This window comes from Lutjanus erythropterus, chromosome 4, assembly GCF_056507025.1.
Source record: "Lutjanus erythropterus isolate fLutEry1 chromosome 4, fLutEry1.hap2, whole genome shotgun sequence".
Taxonomy (NCBI): domain Eukaryota; kingdom Metazoa; phylum Chordata; class Actinopteri; order Lutjaniformes; family Lutjanidae; genus Lutjanus; species Lutjanus erythropterus.
Window position 1 is genome coordinate 8,015,566 of NC_139320.1, and position 20,123 is coordinate 8,035,688.

Sequence of the window (20,123 nt, forward strand, 5' to 3'; positions counted from 1 at the left end):
TCAACTCATCATTTCAAGTCAAAAGACTGCAAGTTAAAAGAACTCGTGTTTATTAGATCTGAAAGTCAATACAAGAAATTTTAAGTACATTAACTTGGAAAAATAAACCTTGCACATTTATGTTCAGTTGAGGGGAAAAGATTTGTTGATTCCACTAAATTCCTGTGATGGGTGTCCCTGGTGCTCCCAGGTTTGAAAAATGTAGTGGAGAAGATGTGATCGAGTGCATCACGACTTTCTGCTCTGTCATTAAGCACTGACAGCTATGTCACTGTTAGATTTTGATTTGTAAAGATCAACAGATCATTGGTTTTATGCCCTGAAAACTGTCATTTACATTCTCAAATTAGTCTTTATAAAGAGAGTCTATATGGTCTCAAGTGTTTTATAACAGCCAGGAAGCTATACTGTGTTGTCTTTGAATGTTGTCGGATGCTGCAAGGAAGTGGTGGTGGAGATATTCTGCCTTTTTGATTTGATTATTGAAATTGAAAGCTCATTTCAATCGATTTTTGCTTTGATATTGAAATAGTGACACCCCTATACAACGATGTCATGTAAATAATCCTGTGCCTCTTAAACATATCATATGCTCTTAATCGGTAAGACTTACCGACTTTTATTTGCCAAAACAGACATGATATTTTTGTAATTTTTCACATTTTTTTTATAGATAATATCATTATAAATTTTTTGCCAAAGTAATTGTATAGTGACAATTTGATGTGACACTAACAATATTACTGTAAGCTGACTTTTATCAGCAACTGATTAAAAACAACTTTTAAAAAGTGGTGCAGGATTCAAATGTTGATTTAGAATAGAAAGTTCCACTTTATGAATAAGCTTTGAAGCTTCAAACTATTACATACAACCTTTGTATAACATAAACAAAACAAAAAAAATCAACTGACTGTTATTGTAGCTTCTTTGTCATTTGCTATTCTGGGTTGAGTCCTGAGGATTTTATTCTATACAGGAAAAGAGAAATTTAATTTACGTCTTTCCAGAGTAAACATAGCCACATATTGGTCTGATACAAAATATGTACACAATGGAAAAAAATGACACATATGCTATGATTACAGAGGAAAGTGTAGACAGATAGACAGATGGGCAGGTAATGGGGGAACATTGGGACTGATAATGAAATAATGAATGTGTCTAAGAGAGCTGAATTTACATATAACCCCTGTTAAGTTTATTTTGATGTTTGTCTTATTTACACTGGTTTCAGTGTTGTTATTATTTTAATTTATTTTGATTTATTTTTATGTATATTTTCTCACAGAATTGTTTGTTTATAAGGCTTTCTGAATATTGTAACCCCTTGTAAAGACGCATGTCAATGTATGTGGAAATATTATATAACAGGGGTGTAATCTTATAACTAACACCATAGTAAAGATGAGGTCACCTTTGGTGGACAGAAGAACGGCATGTGTGTGTGTGTCTCTGCCACAGACGAGGCACGCTGCGACTCGGTTCATATGCCAAATGTGTTTGCCAAGACAGCGTGTCAGTCAGACGGCCATGTGGAGCGAGCAGTGCCAGGCTGGACAGCTTGGATCAGATGGACACAGACATGAAAACAGTCTTCCCTGCAGACCGGTCATTAGAGAGGGCTAACCTCCGGACTCCCAACAACAACACGACGAAGCTGAATTAAACGCTGCTCAAGGAGTTCTCCCCAGTGTCTGACTCGGTTGTAATTTGACCAATATGGGTGTTGTGATCCTTTTTTGAAATGATTCCTGCTGATATTTCAGACTGATGCACATTTTAAAAAGGGAGTTTTCAGTGTTTTCCCTTCTTGTCAGGGTGGAAAAGTCGCCTCTGAAACGCCCTGGAAAACTAAAACTCTCAGCAGGAGAAGAATGTATCTGTTGCATGAGAATCTGCTCAAGTTAAAGGGGCATTCCAGCAATTCAGTACAGCATTTCTATGGAGTTAGTAGAGACTCGTGAGAGACAGAATTAAAAAATATTGATATCCTGACTGGGGCTGGTGCCGTGGGGTTTGTGGAGAGAATTTTTTGTTTTCAATTTCCTGCAGTCCAAACTCATAGCTTCCATCTACTATTAAATACATATTTGATCTGTCTGGTTCTCTGCTGTCTGCACCACCAAACCTCTGTCTCTGCATGTTCTTCATTTCTGCTTTCATGAAGCAAATAATACTCAAATACAAGCAAGTAAGTTATAATAAATGTACCAAACCACAATTCCCAAAGAGTTGGGATGCTGTGTAAAGCAAAACTAAAATTGCAATGCAATGATTTGCAGAAACTGTTTGACCTACACTTAATCGAATACAGTACAAAGACAAGATATTTAATGTTCGAACTGACTAATTTAATTGTTTATTGCAAATAATGAATAGTATAATAATGTGAATAATGAATTTGATGCCTGCAACATGTTCCAAAACAGACTGGACAAGAGCATTTAACCACTTCGATACATCACCTCTTCTTTTTGCAACACTGAGCTTCAGCTCTACAGTCCGGGGTCCCTGCTGTTGTATTTTGTGCTTCATAATGCACCACACATTGTCAATGGGAGACAGGTCTGGACTGCAGGCAGGTCAGTCCTGAACTCTTTTACTAAGAAGCTATATTGTTGGAACAGGTGCAGAATGCGTCTTGGTATTGTCTCGCTGAAATAAGCAGGGACGTCTCTGAAAAAGACAGTGTCAGGGTGGCAGCATATGTTGCTCCAAAGTGTTCCTGAGCCCGTGTAGTATCCTTTGCACAATTATGTGGGGTTTGAATGCAGTGCTGCCTGAGGGATTTAAGGTCACATGCATTCAGAGCTGGGTTTCAGACTTACCCCTTACATGCAGAGATTCCTCTGGATTCTCTAAATCTTTTAATGATATTATGGATTGTAGATTGTTAAAGTTCAAAATTCCTGCAGTTTTGTGATGAAAAACATTGTTCCTAAACTTTTGGACTATTTGCCAACAGTTTTTTTTTTTTACAAAATGAGAGTGAACGTCACCTCATGCTTGTGAACGGCTGAGCCTTTTGAGGATGCCCCTTTAATACCCAATCATGATCCTGTTGCCTGTTATCAATTAACCTGTATTTTGAGCAGTCCACAACTTTCCCAATCTTTTGTTGACCCTGTCCCAACTTTTTGGAAATGTTTGCAGGCATCAAATTCATAATGAGTGTGTATTTACAAAAAAAGAAAAGTTTATTATTTTGAACATTACATATCTTGTCTTTGTATTGTAATCAACTGAATGCAAGTCAAAAATGTTTTTGCAAGTCATTGCATTCTGTTTTAATTTTCATTTTCAAAAGGTCCCAAGTTTTTTGGAGTTGTGGTTACAAAGTTGCCAGAGTATAATAAATTGGATGAAAAATGTTAAGCCTACTTGGATATAACCAGGTTTGCAGTATTATTATGTGATGTGACAGTAACAGCGGGATCATACTGTGTCTTTGGGTTGAAAGCTCTTTAAAATGGAATTCTACAGTTTTTACAGATTGAAAGTATTATTTCAACAAGAATCAGAGAGCTTGAGAGATTCTCAGTGCTTCCTTTTTCATCATTTTATTATCATGTTTGATCATCTTTGGGAAAATATTCCAAATGGCGGCATTCACAGGAGGATCAGTTATTAGACTCTAGCATGCTAGTTGTCATGGAAACCGAGTGCTCACTGACTCACTTCACATCTGCTGCAGCCTTCTGCTGAACTAAACAGAAAGTTTTCGACTTTGATGTTTTCGTCAATGATGAACATTGTTTCAGCAGGTCAACCAGTCAGATCAGTCTTCCAAAAGGAGTGCAAGGTAACCATTTGCAAATTATGCGACTATGAAAAAGCAGGAACCAATGACGTGTTCATAAAAAAGCAGAAAAAGAAAACACTAAGCAGAACCATCAACCGGGCCTTTGACACCATCTTCAGAGCACCAAGGACTGCATGTCATTCTCTGCTGAGGACTTATCAAAGAAGATTGAAGTTTCACCTTTAATTGTGAAGCTGAAGAGCTGTCAAGCCTTTTTCTTACCTATGAAAGCATCCAGCTTGATATAATATGATCTTCAAGAGGCACAAAGGTTCAGTACCTGCCTTTATATCATACTATTCATGTCCTCGTCATGGATTTAGAAATTGTGCAACTGATTATAATCTAAACTGTACAAGCCCAACAAAACTAACATTCTTAGGGAAAACAGAAATCAAACATAAGCACAAAACATCAGTAAAAAGCCAGTATATAATCAAGCAATATTAGCCTACTTGTCCATATATTGGTATTAGTATATATGTCATCCGGTAAATAACGTGTAATGCCAAACTGCGTTGAGGTCAATTTAAAAATCAGTGTCACCATCACATGTCTTCCACAGACCAAAGACAAGTTGATTTTTTACACTGTAAAATGTTCCACTTTGTATTTATCTTCCACTGTTAAGAAACCAGTCAAGCTGCAGTTTATATCCATGTTTGTCCAGACTCACAATGTGTAGCAAAGATTTGAAAGGAATTTAATAAAAGTGCATTTTTTGGCAAAAGTACCAAAAACTGATTTTTAGGTGTCTTTAGGTGACCTTTGACCATTTGGATACAATATGTCGCCACCTCATTATTTTATCCAATTAGACATTTGTGTGAAATGTTGTCATAATTCAAGTACAGTGCAGTCTTTCTTTCATTCTTGAGTTCATCCTTCAGTCCAGGCGGATATCTGTACCAAATTTGGAGAAATTCCACTCAGGTGTTCCTGAGATATCGCCGTCATGATAATGGGATAAACACAAAGTCACAGTGACCTCTGACCTCATCAGTCAATCAGTTCATCCTAGGGCTGGGCAGTATGACCCAAAATTCATATCACGGTATAAATTGAATCCCTTCACGGTAACGGTATTTATCGTGGTATAAATGTTGTGGTGTAAAACTTATAATGGAAATGTTTCTGAAGGGGTTTTTTAGTCCCTTAGCAAAACTAAATTGATTTAAACAACAACAACAAAAAAAGCAAAGATATAATGTAATTTTTTGAGTATTTATTGTGCAGAAGAACAACAGAAGTAAGGATAGTGCCTCAGATGTACAAAAATTCTTACAAAAATAAAGTGGATATTGTAAACTGTACTTCAACTAAGAGAGGTTTTCTGTTGGTTTGTCACCAACTTTGGCATTTTTATTTTTTAATCAGTCCGAGAGGACGACGGTATCAGTGATTGATTAGTGATCAGTCTGCCCTCCTCTCCTCCCTCACCTGTTCACTCTGCTGTGAGAAGATCTGAAAGTTTCTCACAGAGAAACACAGACTCTCCTGTTTTACATATAGGCCTCTTTATACAGTTTAATTTTATAAGAGCATCTGGTTGGTGTCGATGTCATTAACCATCACGTTAGTTTCTGTTGTAATAAACTCCGTCATTAACAACAGTCTCCTCCACATGCAGCTTCTCTGCAGTTGGTCTGTGTTTCCTGATCAGATAAACCAGCGCGGAAAGACTAGAAAAGTTGCGCCAGTTAAAATAGAAGCGTCCCGTAAAAAAATAAAATCTATTCTCTACGGTAGAGCAGAAATCTCTACAGTGGCCAAATTTATACTGTTTTCTACCGTCATACCGTGTATACCACGCAGCCTTAGTTCATCCTCGTCTCCAAGTGGATGTTTGAGATAAATATGAAGAAATTCCATCAAGGCATTGTTAAAATATCATATCTCTCTACAACTTCCTGTTATCATGTGACCAGACCTTTTGTCAAACTTCTGTCTCTAAGATATGAGGGCTTTTTATGCCTTTATTTGATAAGAAATAGACTTGCACCGATTAATCGGCAATGCTCGGAATCGGGCCGGTTTCACGTGACTGGCCTTGACCGGTGACCGGCCGGTCAGCGTCACAAATCCGGTTCTGTGCCCGTCATTGTCACACACATGTTCTGCACGATGCGCGCAGCAGACAAACTGACCGTGACGTCAACACAGCGCTGATAACACCTACACACTCAGACACACGTCTGCTTGAACATGGTGTCAGCGACAGATTCCAAGAAAGAGATAAAGAGAAGACAGACAGTCTACAACGAGACAGAGCAGCTGACGATGTTGCAAAACAGCCGTAAACTCTCTCACGCTTCAGGCTAATGCTAGCAAGCTAGCAGCAGACTGCTGTTCACAGAGGGACAGTTAAAATCTCACCTCCTGTTCTGGCTGAAGAATAAACAACCTGTGTTGATGTGTCTCCTCAAACATTTTCTCATCCAGACTCCTTTAACTTCTGTGTTTGTTTTTCTCACGGCAAAGTTTTACTTCAAACTGTTGCACCGCGTTAGTCTCCGGTTTGTTGTTTGTTTCATCACGTGAAATCGCGTCCCACGTTCACCCAATTCATAATCTTAATATAAATGGTACAAAATGGTTGTAATCTGGATGATTTTGGAGAAAGTATTAAATGTATATTTAATAGTCAGTGTCTTATTATGAACATATTTACAAGAAAAGTTGCAAAAATGTTTGTGAATGCTGTCAATTACAGTTCTTAGAAAGACTGAAAATCAGAACCGGCCAAAATCGGAATCGGTAGGTCAGACGGAATCGGAAATCGGAATTGGCTAAGAAAGTTGAAATCGGTGCAAGTGTAATAAGAAAGCTAAAGACAAGGGGACAGAGAGTGGGACAACATGCTAGAGTCAAACCCACCACCGCTGCAGAGGACTCCCAGCCCCAGCACATGGGGCACAAGCTCCACCAACTGAGCTACCAGACCACCAAGGGGTTTCAGACTTTGACATTTATACCAATACAACAGGACAGGGTCTGCTTATATTCAGTTCTTTACCAATACTCGTCATCTTGAACTTGGATACCAATAAAGTATTGCGTATTTCCCAAAGCTCTCTACTAATTAGGTTGCAAAAGCTTGAACACCACACTATAAATATTTCAAGTTAAGCACTACATAACTGATGGGGTATTAATCAATTATACAACATAATTAAACTGCATCCCAACAACAACAGACCAAAATCCATTCAGAGTTCAATATCAGCCTGATATGCTGTATATCAGTACATCAGAGTACATCAGTGGAGCTGTAGTCTCCCAGCAGCCTCCCGCTGCCTCTGAGCTGTGTACTCCTGTTGATTTCACAATAAGACTCTTTTCCCTGAATAAACTTCTCCGAGACTCACTGTTCACATAACTTTGTTTTTTGGTAATCAGTTGTGTGAATGAGTAGCAGGCTTGTGTGTGAAATGTTTTAAATGCAGACGCTCTGGGGCAAGTAAAATCTGTCATGACAGTGAGTCAACTGTGACTAATTACAGGCCCTGCAGCTCCACGCCCTGCCTCCTCTGCGAGCTGCGAGTTTCTGCCTTGGAAAAATACAATAACATAACAGGCTGCTGAGGAATCCTGCCTGTGAGTGTCTCAGGCAGCCCTCGCTTGTCCCTGTATGCCTTATTTGCTCCACGTAAATGAGTTCTTGACCCATTGTGCCGGGAGCTATTTGCACATATCTAATGTCAATATTGTTTAAGTGCATGTAAGTTGCGCTAGTCCAAAGGTTCCTGTGGCTAATAACCTTTCAACCAGAACAAAGGATTCAGGGTTTGACTGATAGGGGTATATGAAGGCTGATATGGGCAGTAGAGGTGCAAATAGATTGTACTATACATCACGGCAGCAAATCACAACTTCTCCTACAAATCCTATTGCTACAAGAGTAAAAAAATCTTGTTGAGCATAATAAGACCCTGAAACTCTTCACAGAACCCATCCTAATGATGATCCTTTAGTCAAGTAAATTTTATTTATATAGTGCTAAAACATATCATCAGTGATCTCAGGGCACTGAACATCTAGATCATACTCTCCATAATATTATTTGCAGAGGCACAACTTTTCCCACCATGAGCAAGCACTTGGCAAAACTGGCGAGGAAAAACTCCCTTTTAAAAAGGTTGAAACCTCAAGCAGAACCAGGGTCTGGGTGGGCAGCCGTATGCTGCAACGGGTTGGGGAACTCTGTGATAAGTTGTTGATGTTAAAGGACCAGTGTGTAGGATTTAGTGGCATCTAGCAGTGAGCTTGCAGACAGCAAACACCTCGTTTCACTCTTTCCTTCCAGGCATTTAGAACAGAAGTGTCAAACTCAATTTGACCCCACATCAGCATTATGGTTGACCTCAAAGGTCCAGCTGTAGATAGAAGACTATATAAATGTATCTACTCATTATCATATTACATAATTGCCTGTACATTTGCTTATTATTGGTTTTAGTAATAACTTAATAATTAATAACCAGATCAGAAAGTAGAGAGAGATCTAATAATGGCAAGCAGACATTCAAGTGTACAACTTTTATTGTAAAAAATTAAATATGCAAGTCGTGTCAGTAATAATGTCAAAATAATTAGAAACATTGTTTTACTTTGTGTAGCCTATAAGCAATGTTTCAGATCCAAAATGTATATTTGTTTAAAAGTAAAAAGACATAATTTTTCAAGGCTGTAACTATTAATGTTACTTATGTTATAACCACTTGGCTCAAGTGCCACTGCAAGTGGTTGTGGCCAGTATGATATTGAGATGCTATCTAATGTATACTGACATGTAGCAATTAGAAGCCTTCAATCTGTGTATAACAAAAATGGGGGGCATTCTGGGACATGTAGTTTAAGGACAAGGTACTTCTGTACTGCAGCATAGAATTGTACTGCACAAATTGTATTCTTTGCAAGCTCTCACAGGCCAGTTACCAGGCCAGATTTGATCCACAGCCTTGAGTTGGACTTGAAACATGGCAGTGCAACATGGCAGCCTTTGTGGAAGAGGACCTGGTCCTACCTTATTCAAGGTAACAAAAATACAGCAATTCTTATTTCCAGGTGATTATACACTAATAAAAACACACTTAAGAATATTATAATGCATTTCTGCCAATAAATCCCCACAAATCTTACACACTGGACCTTTAAATGATTAAGTGTTATTTACCCATAATAACACTGAACAGTTTAATTAATTGATGGTGCAATAAAGAAGTACAGATTGTTTTTATGTAGAGAGCTAAGCTCATGTCCTCACTGGTTAGCCACTGTTCTGCTATCTGCTGCAGCTCAAGGGATACTTTATTTGATTTTTAGAATAAATGAGACATGTTAACTATTAATACTTTAAGATAAATAAGTATCTACTACAGCGTTTGTTGTTAGAATTTGAACCTTTCATGATTTTTATTAAACAAAACAATTATTTAGCGTGCAAAAAAACTACAGCTTGATTGTTCTTATTTTATCAGCCTGATATTTAACTCATGCTGCTCTTGCTTTTGTGGAAAATCATGTTTTTTAAAAATTACTTGACTAAATTTGAAATATTAGTTGAACAATATTACATTAGTTTCTAAAAAAAATGTGGCAAATGTGACAAATGGCAAATGGCACTGAGATTCTGAATGAGGTTTACTTACTACTGAATCTGAAATTTGGATGTTATATGAAATGTGCGTCAAAGTCCCTGTTGACTTGTGTTTACCCTCACCTTAACCCAACCTTAATGCTAACCTTATCCCCACTTGTGGCCTCAACACCCTGTCTGCCTGTCTCAGTTAGTTGTTCACTCAAGTGTTAATTCTTAACTTCTTATGCAGCAGCAGGTTGTACTTTCATGATCCAACAGATGTCTGCCCAGAATGTTTTCCCAGAATGAAACAAATGTCTAAATCCAATATTTCCAGGCAAACTTTTTATCATTCTGGGCAGACAGCAGACATCTGTTGAGTAACAAAATACCTCTGATGATGCAGACTTAACATTTTAACTTTCCACCTAAAGTTTGCCTGTGGAACACAATGAGACCAAATCATACAGAGAAACATACAGAGTACTAATGTCAGAAACTGGGGTACCCTAACCCTAGCCATGGGCTACCCACCTGATCCCTGACCATCACAACAGATGGCAACACAGGACTGGTGTCACTTTTTACTATCTTATAAATAACACAATATACAAATAACTGCTAATGCCATATTTATGTTATTAATTTTGATCTACAGACCTGCTGACTGATAATACAATCAACTTGAGTGGGTCTTTCTCTGTGGTCTTGTAGCATTTAGCCAAGCCCTCCTCACTGTAAAGGGTTAAACACAGACTCAGTGTATGGATCCGGCGCTGCAGGCACACTGTTTTACTGCCATGCCTCTATAGGAGGTACCAGATCACGACCTGGTACACAGAGACAGAGGGCATGTCGTCTCAGTCATCCAGCTGAGCTGCCTTCACTCAGTCTCACACTTTGAAAAACACCCGTTTTGTAATTACAAGCAGGGCGGACAACCGCCTTCTCATGCAGGAACAAACACATATAAAGACTTTTTAAAGGACTTTGTCTCTGTATTTTCATTGAGACTGGCAGACAAGTTCAAGCTGTCTACTGCCGCTCCCCCCCACCCCCCACCCCCGATCGGTTTAGGAAACAACAAACAATGCGGTTGCTATGGGCTGGACTGGGCACCCTGAGACCGCATGTCAGCAGCAGTTTAGACAGCAGACAGCCAAGTTACAGACAGTTCACTGAGATGGTTTACGGACCTGGTTACTCCTCCTTTTGCAAACAAACAGAGATACTGCAATCCTTACACTCCCTCTTCCAGGAGGTCTTATGGATTAAAGTTAGACCAAGCCTCTGCAAGATATTTACAACATTTCATTGCAAGCTAGAAATCTAGTAGTGATAATAATACTAATAAAGTTCTTCGAGAGGGGTTAAGAAGGTGCTTAAGGCAAGTTTCTATATCTGTACCTATGCGTCTACTTTTACAAAAAAAAAGCTTTAAACTGACTTGTTTTGACAAGACAGAATCTGTACAGAGGTCAGTACTAGTATATTCAGTATGCCTCAAAACGCCAAGATATTGCAAAATAAATCAAGTTTTCAAAATCCTCATTTCTGCCAGCAGTTCTGAGCAAGACTCTGACGAAAGAGTTGAGACATGTTGAGGATTGAATACACGAGACTTTGGTTATAGCCTGAAAGTTTCTGCAATTTAAATGGCTACCATTTTTGGATTCTTCATTCGGAACATTGTTATTGTTGCAAATGCATTTTCTTCCATTGTAATCACAGCGCCTACACATAAACAAAGCGTGCCACCCTAACCCTGAATTAGTGAATTAATTAGGATTTCAGCGTCTTGCTCAAGAGCACCTAACAGACCTGAGGGGCACTGTAAATGTAAATACTGACGACCCTTGCTTCAGTCCTACACTCCTTCAAGTACAAAGTGAACTGTCCTGTGTTGCTGGAACTGTTAACTCCTCCCAAATAAGTTTGTGACTGTGGGCTAAATAAATACAGTTGACTTAACACTCCTAGCAGCACTGATAGAGTGATTAATTAATTGAGAGAGAAGAATTAGATTGACTGAACTTCATAGTCAATAAATCATTTAAATCAATTATCAGGAAAAAACACCCTGTCAAATGTGAGGATTTGCTACTTTTCTCTGTTTTCTATCATTGGAAATTGAATGTCTTTGGGTTTTTGGACTGCTGGTCAGACAAAAACAAGAATTTAAAAGGTTTTGCTTTGGCCTCTAGAAAGTTGTAATGAACATTTTTCATGAGGTCAAAACCAAGTAAATGACTTGACTGTGCATAGTATGAAAGGCTTTTAAGGGCTTTTAATCAGAAGCACAGGCTTTTAATTTGAAATGGATACAGGAAGTGGCAGCATCCATGATCTGCTGAGGAGGTGGACTGTCCACACCTTGCTTTAAAGCTTATGCATAACGCAGTGTCCCCCATGCTAGAGTGAGCAAACTACAAGTGATGTCATCGTGCCTACTGCGTTATCTCTCGAGGATGTGATTCAGGACTGTTCATGTCTATTCATTTTGAAAGAGCAACAGCCAGTGGGGGAACTCCATCATTCACTCAGTAAGTCAGTCACAGACAGTCTCATTTATGGTGCTGGCTTCTAGCTTTGCTGCGGTCCAGCCAAAAATACTCAACTGATTCATTAAGGAAAATAATAATTGGTTGCAGCCACATTCCCCAGTTTGTAGGGATGTCCTGATACAACTTTTTCACTTCCGATGGGATACCGATATTGCAGCCTTGAGTATTGGCCGATACCGATCCATATTGGCTGATATCGATCCAATACAATATCAGCACGAATCATACATACTTTTATTACTTATTTGTAGTGTGGAATGTTAGAAAAGGCTTGATCAAGTGATGTTACTCAAACAGAGAACAATAGTCAGGAACCAGAGTCACCTATGGATAGAAGTGCTGGAGCGGAAAATGGACTGCTTATCGGAGCGCTTATATCAGAGATTTTAGATGCAAATCTGATACTCGTTTTTTGGCTGATATTGGACCAATATCCAATATCAATATCGAATCGGGACACCCCTACCAGTTTGAACTATGGTCAGTGATGAACTGTCATTTTTAGTGGAAGGACAATATCAGCACCACAATACTTGTCTAAATCTGAAAATCGCCACAGGATTAAGATTGTCTATCAGGTCCAAAACAACTCAGTTGGAAAACTAACCCAAAGTCATGAGTGAAAAACTTTGGCATTTGCCAGGTCAGCTCAAGAAGTGGGTGCAAACTCTGTGATGCATCCAGTAAACCTGCTTTAACCTTTAAGTCAAAATAGCGTAACAAGCACATGACTGAAATGTCTGCTTTTAAGGTGTAAACTGTTGTGTGTTCCTGACTTACCAGTCTCTCCATCTCCTGTTCTCGAAGTCTCTCCTCTCTCTGTCGTCTGTGATACTCCAGGAGCTCGTCCTCGTTGTCGCTGATCTCTGTGATGCTGTTCTTCCTCTCCCTCATCCCAGGGTGGGGTCTCCCTGCGGACATCTTCCGATGGGTCCTGGGGCTGGCTACAGGGGACGAGCCAGGCAGGGAGCCCAGACTGTAAGCAGGTGACAAGGAATTCCCAAAGCTTGCCTTCCGTACTCCCGCACCGCCACCGCCCTCCATCAACATAGAGGTGGGAGACGGACTGCGGGCTCGGATCCCCCTGCTGCACGTCGGTTCCTCTGATGTAGATCCAGACTTGCGTCTGACCCTGGGACTCTCAGGGACAAACTTGCCCAGACCTGAGGGGCTATCTGGAGTTCTCAATGTTGGGATTGTCCCTGGGAGCGCCCCAGGGAGTACCGGGACCCCTCTCCGAGCCATTGAAGGGCTAAGAGGTGGCAGCTCTCTCATACTGCTGCTCCCTCCACTGCCACCATTCAGCTCCATGTTTCTCCTTGCCATACGAGGGCTTTCAGGGGGCTGCAGCGAACGTGGATGCTGCTGGAGCGGTGATCCTTGGATGATGTGGACAATAGGGTCCAAGGGAGGCTGGAAGGCTCTGGTAGGTTGGGAAAGTTGTCTGGAGGGGCTGGCGGAGCAATCAGCTAGACTGGTCTGCTCTCTGAAAGGGCTGGCAGGCCTTTCCTGGAGAACTGTGGTTGTCTTGGTCCTGGGACTGGATGGTGACGGGGATGGACAGGTAGGGAATTTGGGTGTGAGTCTGGGGCTACTTGGCACAATGTTTCTACTACTGAGAGATTCAGTAGAAGAAGGGGTCTGTCGGGGGCTCTCAGACCCATCTTGGCCTAGCCCTCTGCGGCTTGGCTTGGGGCTTGGAGGAGCCTCTGTTAAGACCTTCCTCTGCAGCCTGGGGCTTTCCTGAACCTTCTGGCCCACCCCACCACTGCTAAAGTTAGGCAGTATGGTCCGTGGCTGCGGTACAGGTGGAGGCTGGGTGGTGAAGTTGTAGCTGGAGGAGCGTACAGGCACCGGCGGCAGAGAAGAACTCTGGTCCTGGGGTCCGCCACTAGGAGACGGGCTGGTAAAGCTCCCACTGCTAGCTGCTGAGGGAGAGGAGAGCGGAGAGAAGGGAGGAGATGTATTCTCATAGCTGGACCCCACGGACATGGCCCCTGGACTGGTAGGAGGGGACAGCAGATACCGGCCCCCTCCATTGACCATGGGTGACAGAGGAGAGTGAGGAATGGGTTGGCCTCCAGGAGGCTTTTTGCCCTCCGAGGAAGAAGGCTGCGGGTCATCCATGACTAGGGAGTCCATGATGTCCTGGAGGTCCTTCTCAATAGAGCTGACAATTGCACTGTGCTCAGACTGGACTCTCTCTCCAGGAGCTGGGGGCGACTGGGCTGGACCGGCCTGGTGATTTCCATTGACCAAGCTCTCCGTGTCTGAGGGAAAGAAAACAAGCATCATCAGGCTTTGCCTTATAAAACAAAAAAATACAATGGGTAATAATAAAGTCACAAAATAACACTGAGTCTTCAAACAAATAAATTGGCCCTGAAAATGCAAAATCAACTGGCAAGTCACAGCATAGGTATAAACGTGTGCTAGCTTGCAGTCCAGACATTACCTGTAGCATGGAGCAGGCAGTGTAATTTTACTGTTTACCTGAGAATTGCAAAGATGAATTGAAAACTGTAAAACCCTCACAGTATTATAAACCAGTATGCATTGTTTTGGTGTCTGATAAGACATAAAATCATGAACAGGACCCGAAGCAGCACAACCCCACTTCTGCAGCTGTTTATGTTTTTGTTAACATAGTGCTTTACACTCATTCGTTATCATCATCTACAAAGTCTGATGCAAATCTGCTGAATGACCTTACCTTACCTGTCTTACCTAGAGCTTGTAAAGAAGGTGCTATGAAGGGGTTCCCAAATGCCCAAACATCAAGGACCCCCCAAAAGACGGAAATTAGACCACAGACCCCCACTTCAGAGAGAATCCCTTCTGAGTAATTTTATTTCTGGGGTGGAGGTCTTTATAGCCAATGAATGATCAAGCTTGGATCACTATAAATTACAGTCAATCAATACAGTCACCTTATTTCTTCCCTTGTTGTTCCAACTTCCAAAAACTGTGACAAAAGTTAAAATATTCTATTTCTCCTTTCACTTGGGTCCCCCTAAAGTACCGGAAAAGGCCCCCATTGGTCGCTAGGACCCAATCTGAAAACTACTCTGGTAACACATAAAGTACAATGCAGAGAAATTCCACACATTTTCCCAATTTTTTTATATTTGTCTATATGGGTGCCTACTGTGGTCTGATTATTTTTTTCTAACAAATTCTTCTTTTAGCAAATTGTTTCCTTCTTGGTTTAGTTAAGTTTTCTTTTACGTTTTTCCAGTCAGGCTGAACAAAGACATCTGATGCATTTGTAAGAAAATAAAACATCACAACATCTCAGAACCTCCATGTCCAGTCACAACCTTGCCAGTACTACTGGTGATAAGTTCAAAATCACCATCAAATCCGGATTTCCAGCCCAGTGTAGAAACCGCGAACGACAGGTAAGCATAAGGGCAGAGGAAGGATTAATAGTGAGGACAGAGGAAAGTACACAGGCGAGGAGATGAAGAGACCAACAGGCCTGTGCATTGGATAGGGATCAGGAGAAAATGTGCCTACATAACCCAATTACTGTGTGGCCCAAAAGCAGCGTAGGACACAGGCTGGGTAATCTAATCTTAACCGTCTCTCTCTAATGTCAGCATAGTAGATTATTACAACACAAACGCATGGCCACGTGGGAGATTCACCAGCATGGCCTTGAGGCAGGGATCAGAACACAGGTCAGGTTTATTAATGCTAAATGAAATCTGTTTAAATGGACTTGTTTGTTTAAATGGAAACATGAAGATAATTGCACCTTGGTGTCATCTGTGAAGAGAGGTGATGGAAAACAACAGAAACAGAAGAATAGAGCTGTCATGTTGAGAAGTGATGTAATAACATCATATCATAAATCACAAAAACATGACTGAGCGATAAAGCAAATGATAACACAAGCAAAACAGAATAAACTAGGAAAGTCAATTTTGTCTCTGCATAAAGATGATGTCAGAGAGACATTTCCCAGTTGCAAAATGGCTCTAAAATATAGAAGCTTCACAAATAATACATTAGCTGTGCTTGTTCAACAGAGATGGGAGCAGCTTCCTGCCTTCTCCCCTATAATGACTCTCTGCCTGCCATACAATGAAGCTCTGCCTTCACAAGAGGCTGACCACGATCAAACCTAAAAAGCATTTTCACTCAAATGATACAGCATTTAAGGTCTGCAGGCTGCCACAATCATGCATCTTATCCGATGAGCGCCGCATGAATGTCAATGTCACATCGTGTCTCACAGGCAACAAACCGGCTTGATTCTTATGTACAGAGTCGAGGGGGTGGGGTGACAAAAATAAAAGCAACCGTTTGCTGAGAGAAAGCCCGTGCAATGATGTCATGGGATACACTATCGCCTCGAGTACACCACGCCAAACTTCATTTAAAAATGTGGCAATTTAATGTGAGCTTGCCCGCCGGTAAAACTGCGTGTTTGATATACTACGACTTAAGATATTTTATTGCATGCGAGGATATCTACAATCCCGCATCAATTTCATCGTTAATAAGCTCTAGTTGCTTAAACATACGTTTGGTCCATCTGCCAGACCCCGAATTTCCTCTCATCAAAACATATCGTGATATTGTAACCCAAGCGAATAAATTATTGTTTTTTTCCCATTAAATGACATATTTATTGACCACCTGTATGCTGAACGAGGAATGACATTCCAGTGAATCGCATTAAGTGTGTAATGATGCCCTTCGCTCTGTTCACCTTTCCATAAAAGCTAATGAAAATTAAACCGACCAGATTTTTAATGGAGTTTGGCGTGTGACCGGTTCGTATCACTTCTCTTGCCCAAAGCTCAGGCAGTAAGCAGTAGGGTTACTCACATGAAGGAATATAACTGCGACCCGGTCTTTTTCATTGCGGTTCACCTGCTATATGACACACACTGAGGCCCACATCCTCCGGACACCGGCTACAGACCGGGTGTGACGGAGCCCTGCCGTGCCTGGCTCCACACACACCGAGGGAGATATGGAGATTCACCACCGAGGTGATATTTCAGCCGGGGGTTGAGGTGCTAGGCACCGCTGCTGCCTACGGTACCGCTGGCGTCAAGTTGCTTAAAACGTAACACCGCTTTTCCTGCCCTGACCTTCAAAATAAAACCACAACTTAAATTTCCACGCTTGAAGTAGATTTAAAATGTGTTGAAACGCTAAATGGCGACAATCAATGATATAGTGTATTACCCAACGCAATTTTATATAATATTCTCGATTATGTCATATGTCAACTTTGTCTCCTCTCTTTCTGAAAGGCGCCATTCTCCTCAAATAACCAATGTATTTTATTCTGAAGGTAAAATCGTCTTACTTCCAGTGTAATAGCTAGCTTGACATAGCTCTTCCTGTCCAGTGTGATGTGAACTACTGCGAGATTTACAGAGCTGTTTTACAGAGTCACAGCTGAGGATTTTATGGGCTGTCACTGTTACTGTCTCTATAATGCAGATTATGTCAGTTTTAGATGAGACAGGGGAGAAAGCATCAACTAAATACTCCTCTGATCTACAAATCGTGGCACTGCACTGCATTTTACTGGCAATGAGAAACACTATTGTCATCTAGTGGCAATGACAAGCCACAATCCAGCTTTTTATAATAAGAGCTGATCACCAGAGCAGCACATTAGGGAAAATGTCCATGTGCTCTGTCAGCAAGAAAATAGTTTGTGATGGAAATTAATTCTTTTAAATAGCTGACAGTATATGCATACATACAATGATAACCGCAGCTGCAACCATGCTGACTTATTTGAACTTGTCTGCAACACTGTAAAAAATCATACAAGTATTTAATATCAACTAATCAAACATATAAAGATTTTATTTATTCAAAACTTTTAAAACTAATTAAAGAAACGTGATCAGCATATAAGCACAATTCCCAGCAAGCACTGTTTGAGAGTTAAAACTCCTCCTGAGACCCTTCTTGTTCATAGTTTGAAGAATAAATAGATGGTGAAAACTCACTGTGTCTAATGTACTTTAAGAAAAGTGATGGTTGTTTGCTTTCACAGTGATGCAAACACAGCAAACCACGAGAAGGGAGTGAAGAAATAAAGCTTTCCCAGCATTCAAAACCAGTGGTGGAGGAATCAGACTAATTCAGATTCTGAAAAGCAATGCTGCAACATAAAAGTACTTCGTCCTGCAACTAAACAAGTAAAGCATGTATGTAGTAAGGTAAGGTGAAGTAAAAGTATTCATAAAGCAGAAAAATTGTCCCTGTGAGAGCATAACTGCTACATAATATTACTGGATTATTATGCTTGTAAGCAACATTTGAATGTATTGTTTGCTCAAGGTGGAGCTAATTTTTAATATAGGCCTAGTGTTACATGCCAGGACGTTGAATCAGTAGCAGTGCACCATATTTTATAAGCTCTATGTAAAATATGTTTGTATAAAGTGACTATACTGGTCAAATAAATATAGTGCAGTAAAAAGTATATTTCTGTATGAACTGTAGTGTGCAGCAGAATTATAAAGTAGCATGAAAAAGAAATAATCAAGTAGAAGTGCCTCAAATTGCTACTTACATAGAGTAACACACAAGTCTATTTAAATTGAACTGTATGTTGAGAATATAAAAGAAGTTTTGAAGTTGTCACAGTCTATTGTAGCTGCTGTAAAAATGCTAGTGTGAAAAATGTATTCAATTAATCAAATCAAAGAACTTTGGATGAAGTTAAGTAGAAAAATACACTTTCTGTCTGAACTTTTCCACACAAAATACTGAGAAGAGACCTCATTGATCCAATATGGTCAAATGTTAGAGGATAAAAGGAATTTTCTTCTTGTGGGTTTTAACTGGTTTGGAAATGGAAATTAAATAAATGTCAAAAGATTCTTTATTTGTTGTTTAAAATGGTCCAGTCCTATTTTATTGATGGACGCTTGCTTTCATTGGATAATAAAAAAAATCATTTGAACATCACAGATTCAACATGTGGTGGTGCCATACTGCAACCACAATAGCGTTCAGCTGCATCACAAGCATTCAGCCCTGCATTTAGCGCTGCTTTTTGCAGACTGTCAAGCAGCCAGTGACAGATAGAGCAGCCAAATCACAGGGAGATAAAGGGCTCCTATTGAAAAGAGAGGCTGCCACACAGGAGGACGGTGGCTGGGTGCATGAAGGGGCTGGAGGGGAAACCCAGGGAGGGAGGCTGCAGAGATGGCAGACAGTAGAATGGAACTGGAGCTTTATAAATAGTCTCTGAAAAAGATACTGTAACTCCAGCCGTCGGCCACTTAAAGTAAGCAGCTCAGAGCCACAAAGCCGTCTGCCGGCTCGACAGAGAGGCACAGGAAACGTCCGATCAGTGAGGAGGTAGGAGCTGAAAGACGGCCGGCTGAAGACAGCTGGTCAGCGGGCCGTCACTGACATGGCAAAGCTTGCCAAACTGAACAACAGACAGGTGAATGTGACCGGCATCACAAAGATACAGTGACACTGCAGTGTCTCTCACACTCAAAAACTGGGGCTTTGTGAGGGCAGAAATACTGTATTTTCTTTGTGATCAGCCATAAACATACAAAAAAAGTACTTTTTGATCAGCTGTGATGATATAAAAAACTTTTTCATCAGCTGTAAAGGCACAAAAACTTTTTCATCAGCTGTACACATAAAAAAAATATGTTTTGATCAGCCATAAAGATACAAAGAAAACTTAAGACTAGTGTCTGGCCTGCTGTGCAGAAGTTATAGCAGCTAACTAGCAACACCTAGCAATAAGTTACCTTGAATTAATCATGGATTTCTCTGTTTGAACATTGTTGCTTTTAGACATTCTAACGTGGAAATGTTACATTTTATAGCTTTAACATGGTCAGCCAGCTAATAGTTAGCTAACATTAGCTTGACAGCTCAGTAACTTTGTGAATCAGGGAGGTTGGAAACTCACTGTTACGTTATAACTCATTTAGAACCTGAAACTCAAAGTTTATGGGATTTGACCATCTTGTCTTTACTTTAGAGCTGCAGAAATTAATCAAATAATCAATTATTAATTGATTATTAAATTAATTACCAATTCTTTTGATAATCTATTATGATTTGACTTATTTTTAAAGAAAAAAAGTCAAAATTCTCTGATTCTAGTTTCTTAAACACGACTATTTTCAGTAAACTGAATATTCTTTGGGTGTTGGGA

General features: G+C 40.4%; 1 protein-coding gene across 26 annotated transcripts in view; it reads right to left on the reverse strand.

Moving 5' to 3' along the window:
• phldb1b (pleckstrin homology-like domain, family B, member 1b) overlaps positions 1–20,123 on the reverse strand; it is a 178,455-nt gene that overhangs the window by 59,120 nt on the left and 99,212 nt on the right. For 25 of the 26 annotated variants that reach the window (XM_084716847.1, XM_084716855.1, XM_084716861.1 and 22 more), the window contains one exon: positions 12,731–14,220. In XM_084716847.1, the coding sequence (XP_084572973.1) occupies positions 12,731–14,220 (1,490 nt within the window). Of the gene's footprint in view, positions 1–12,730; positions 14,221–16,789; positions 16,993–20,123 lie in introns of those variants that run through there. The other variant, XM_084716869.1, reaches the window with a different exon arrangement.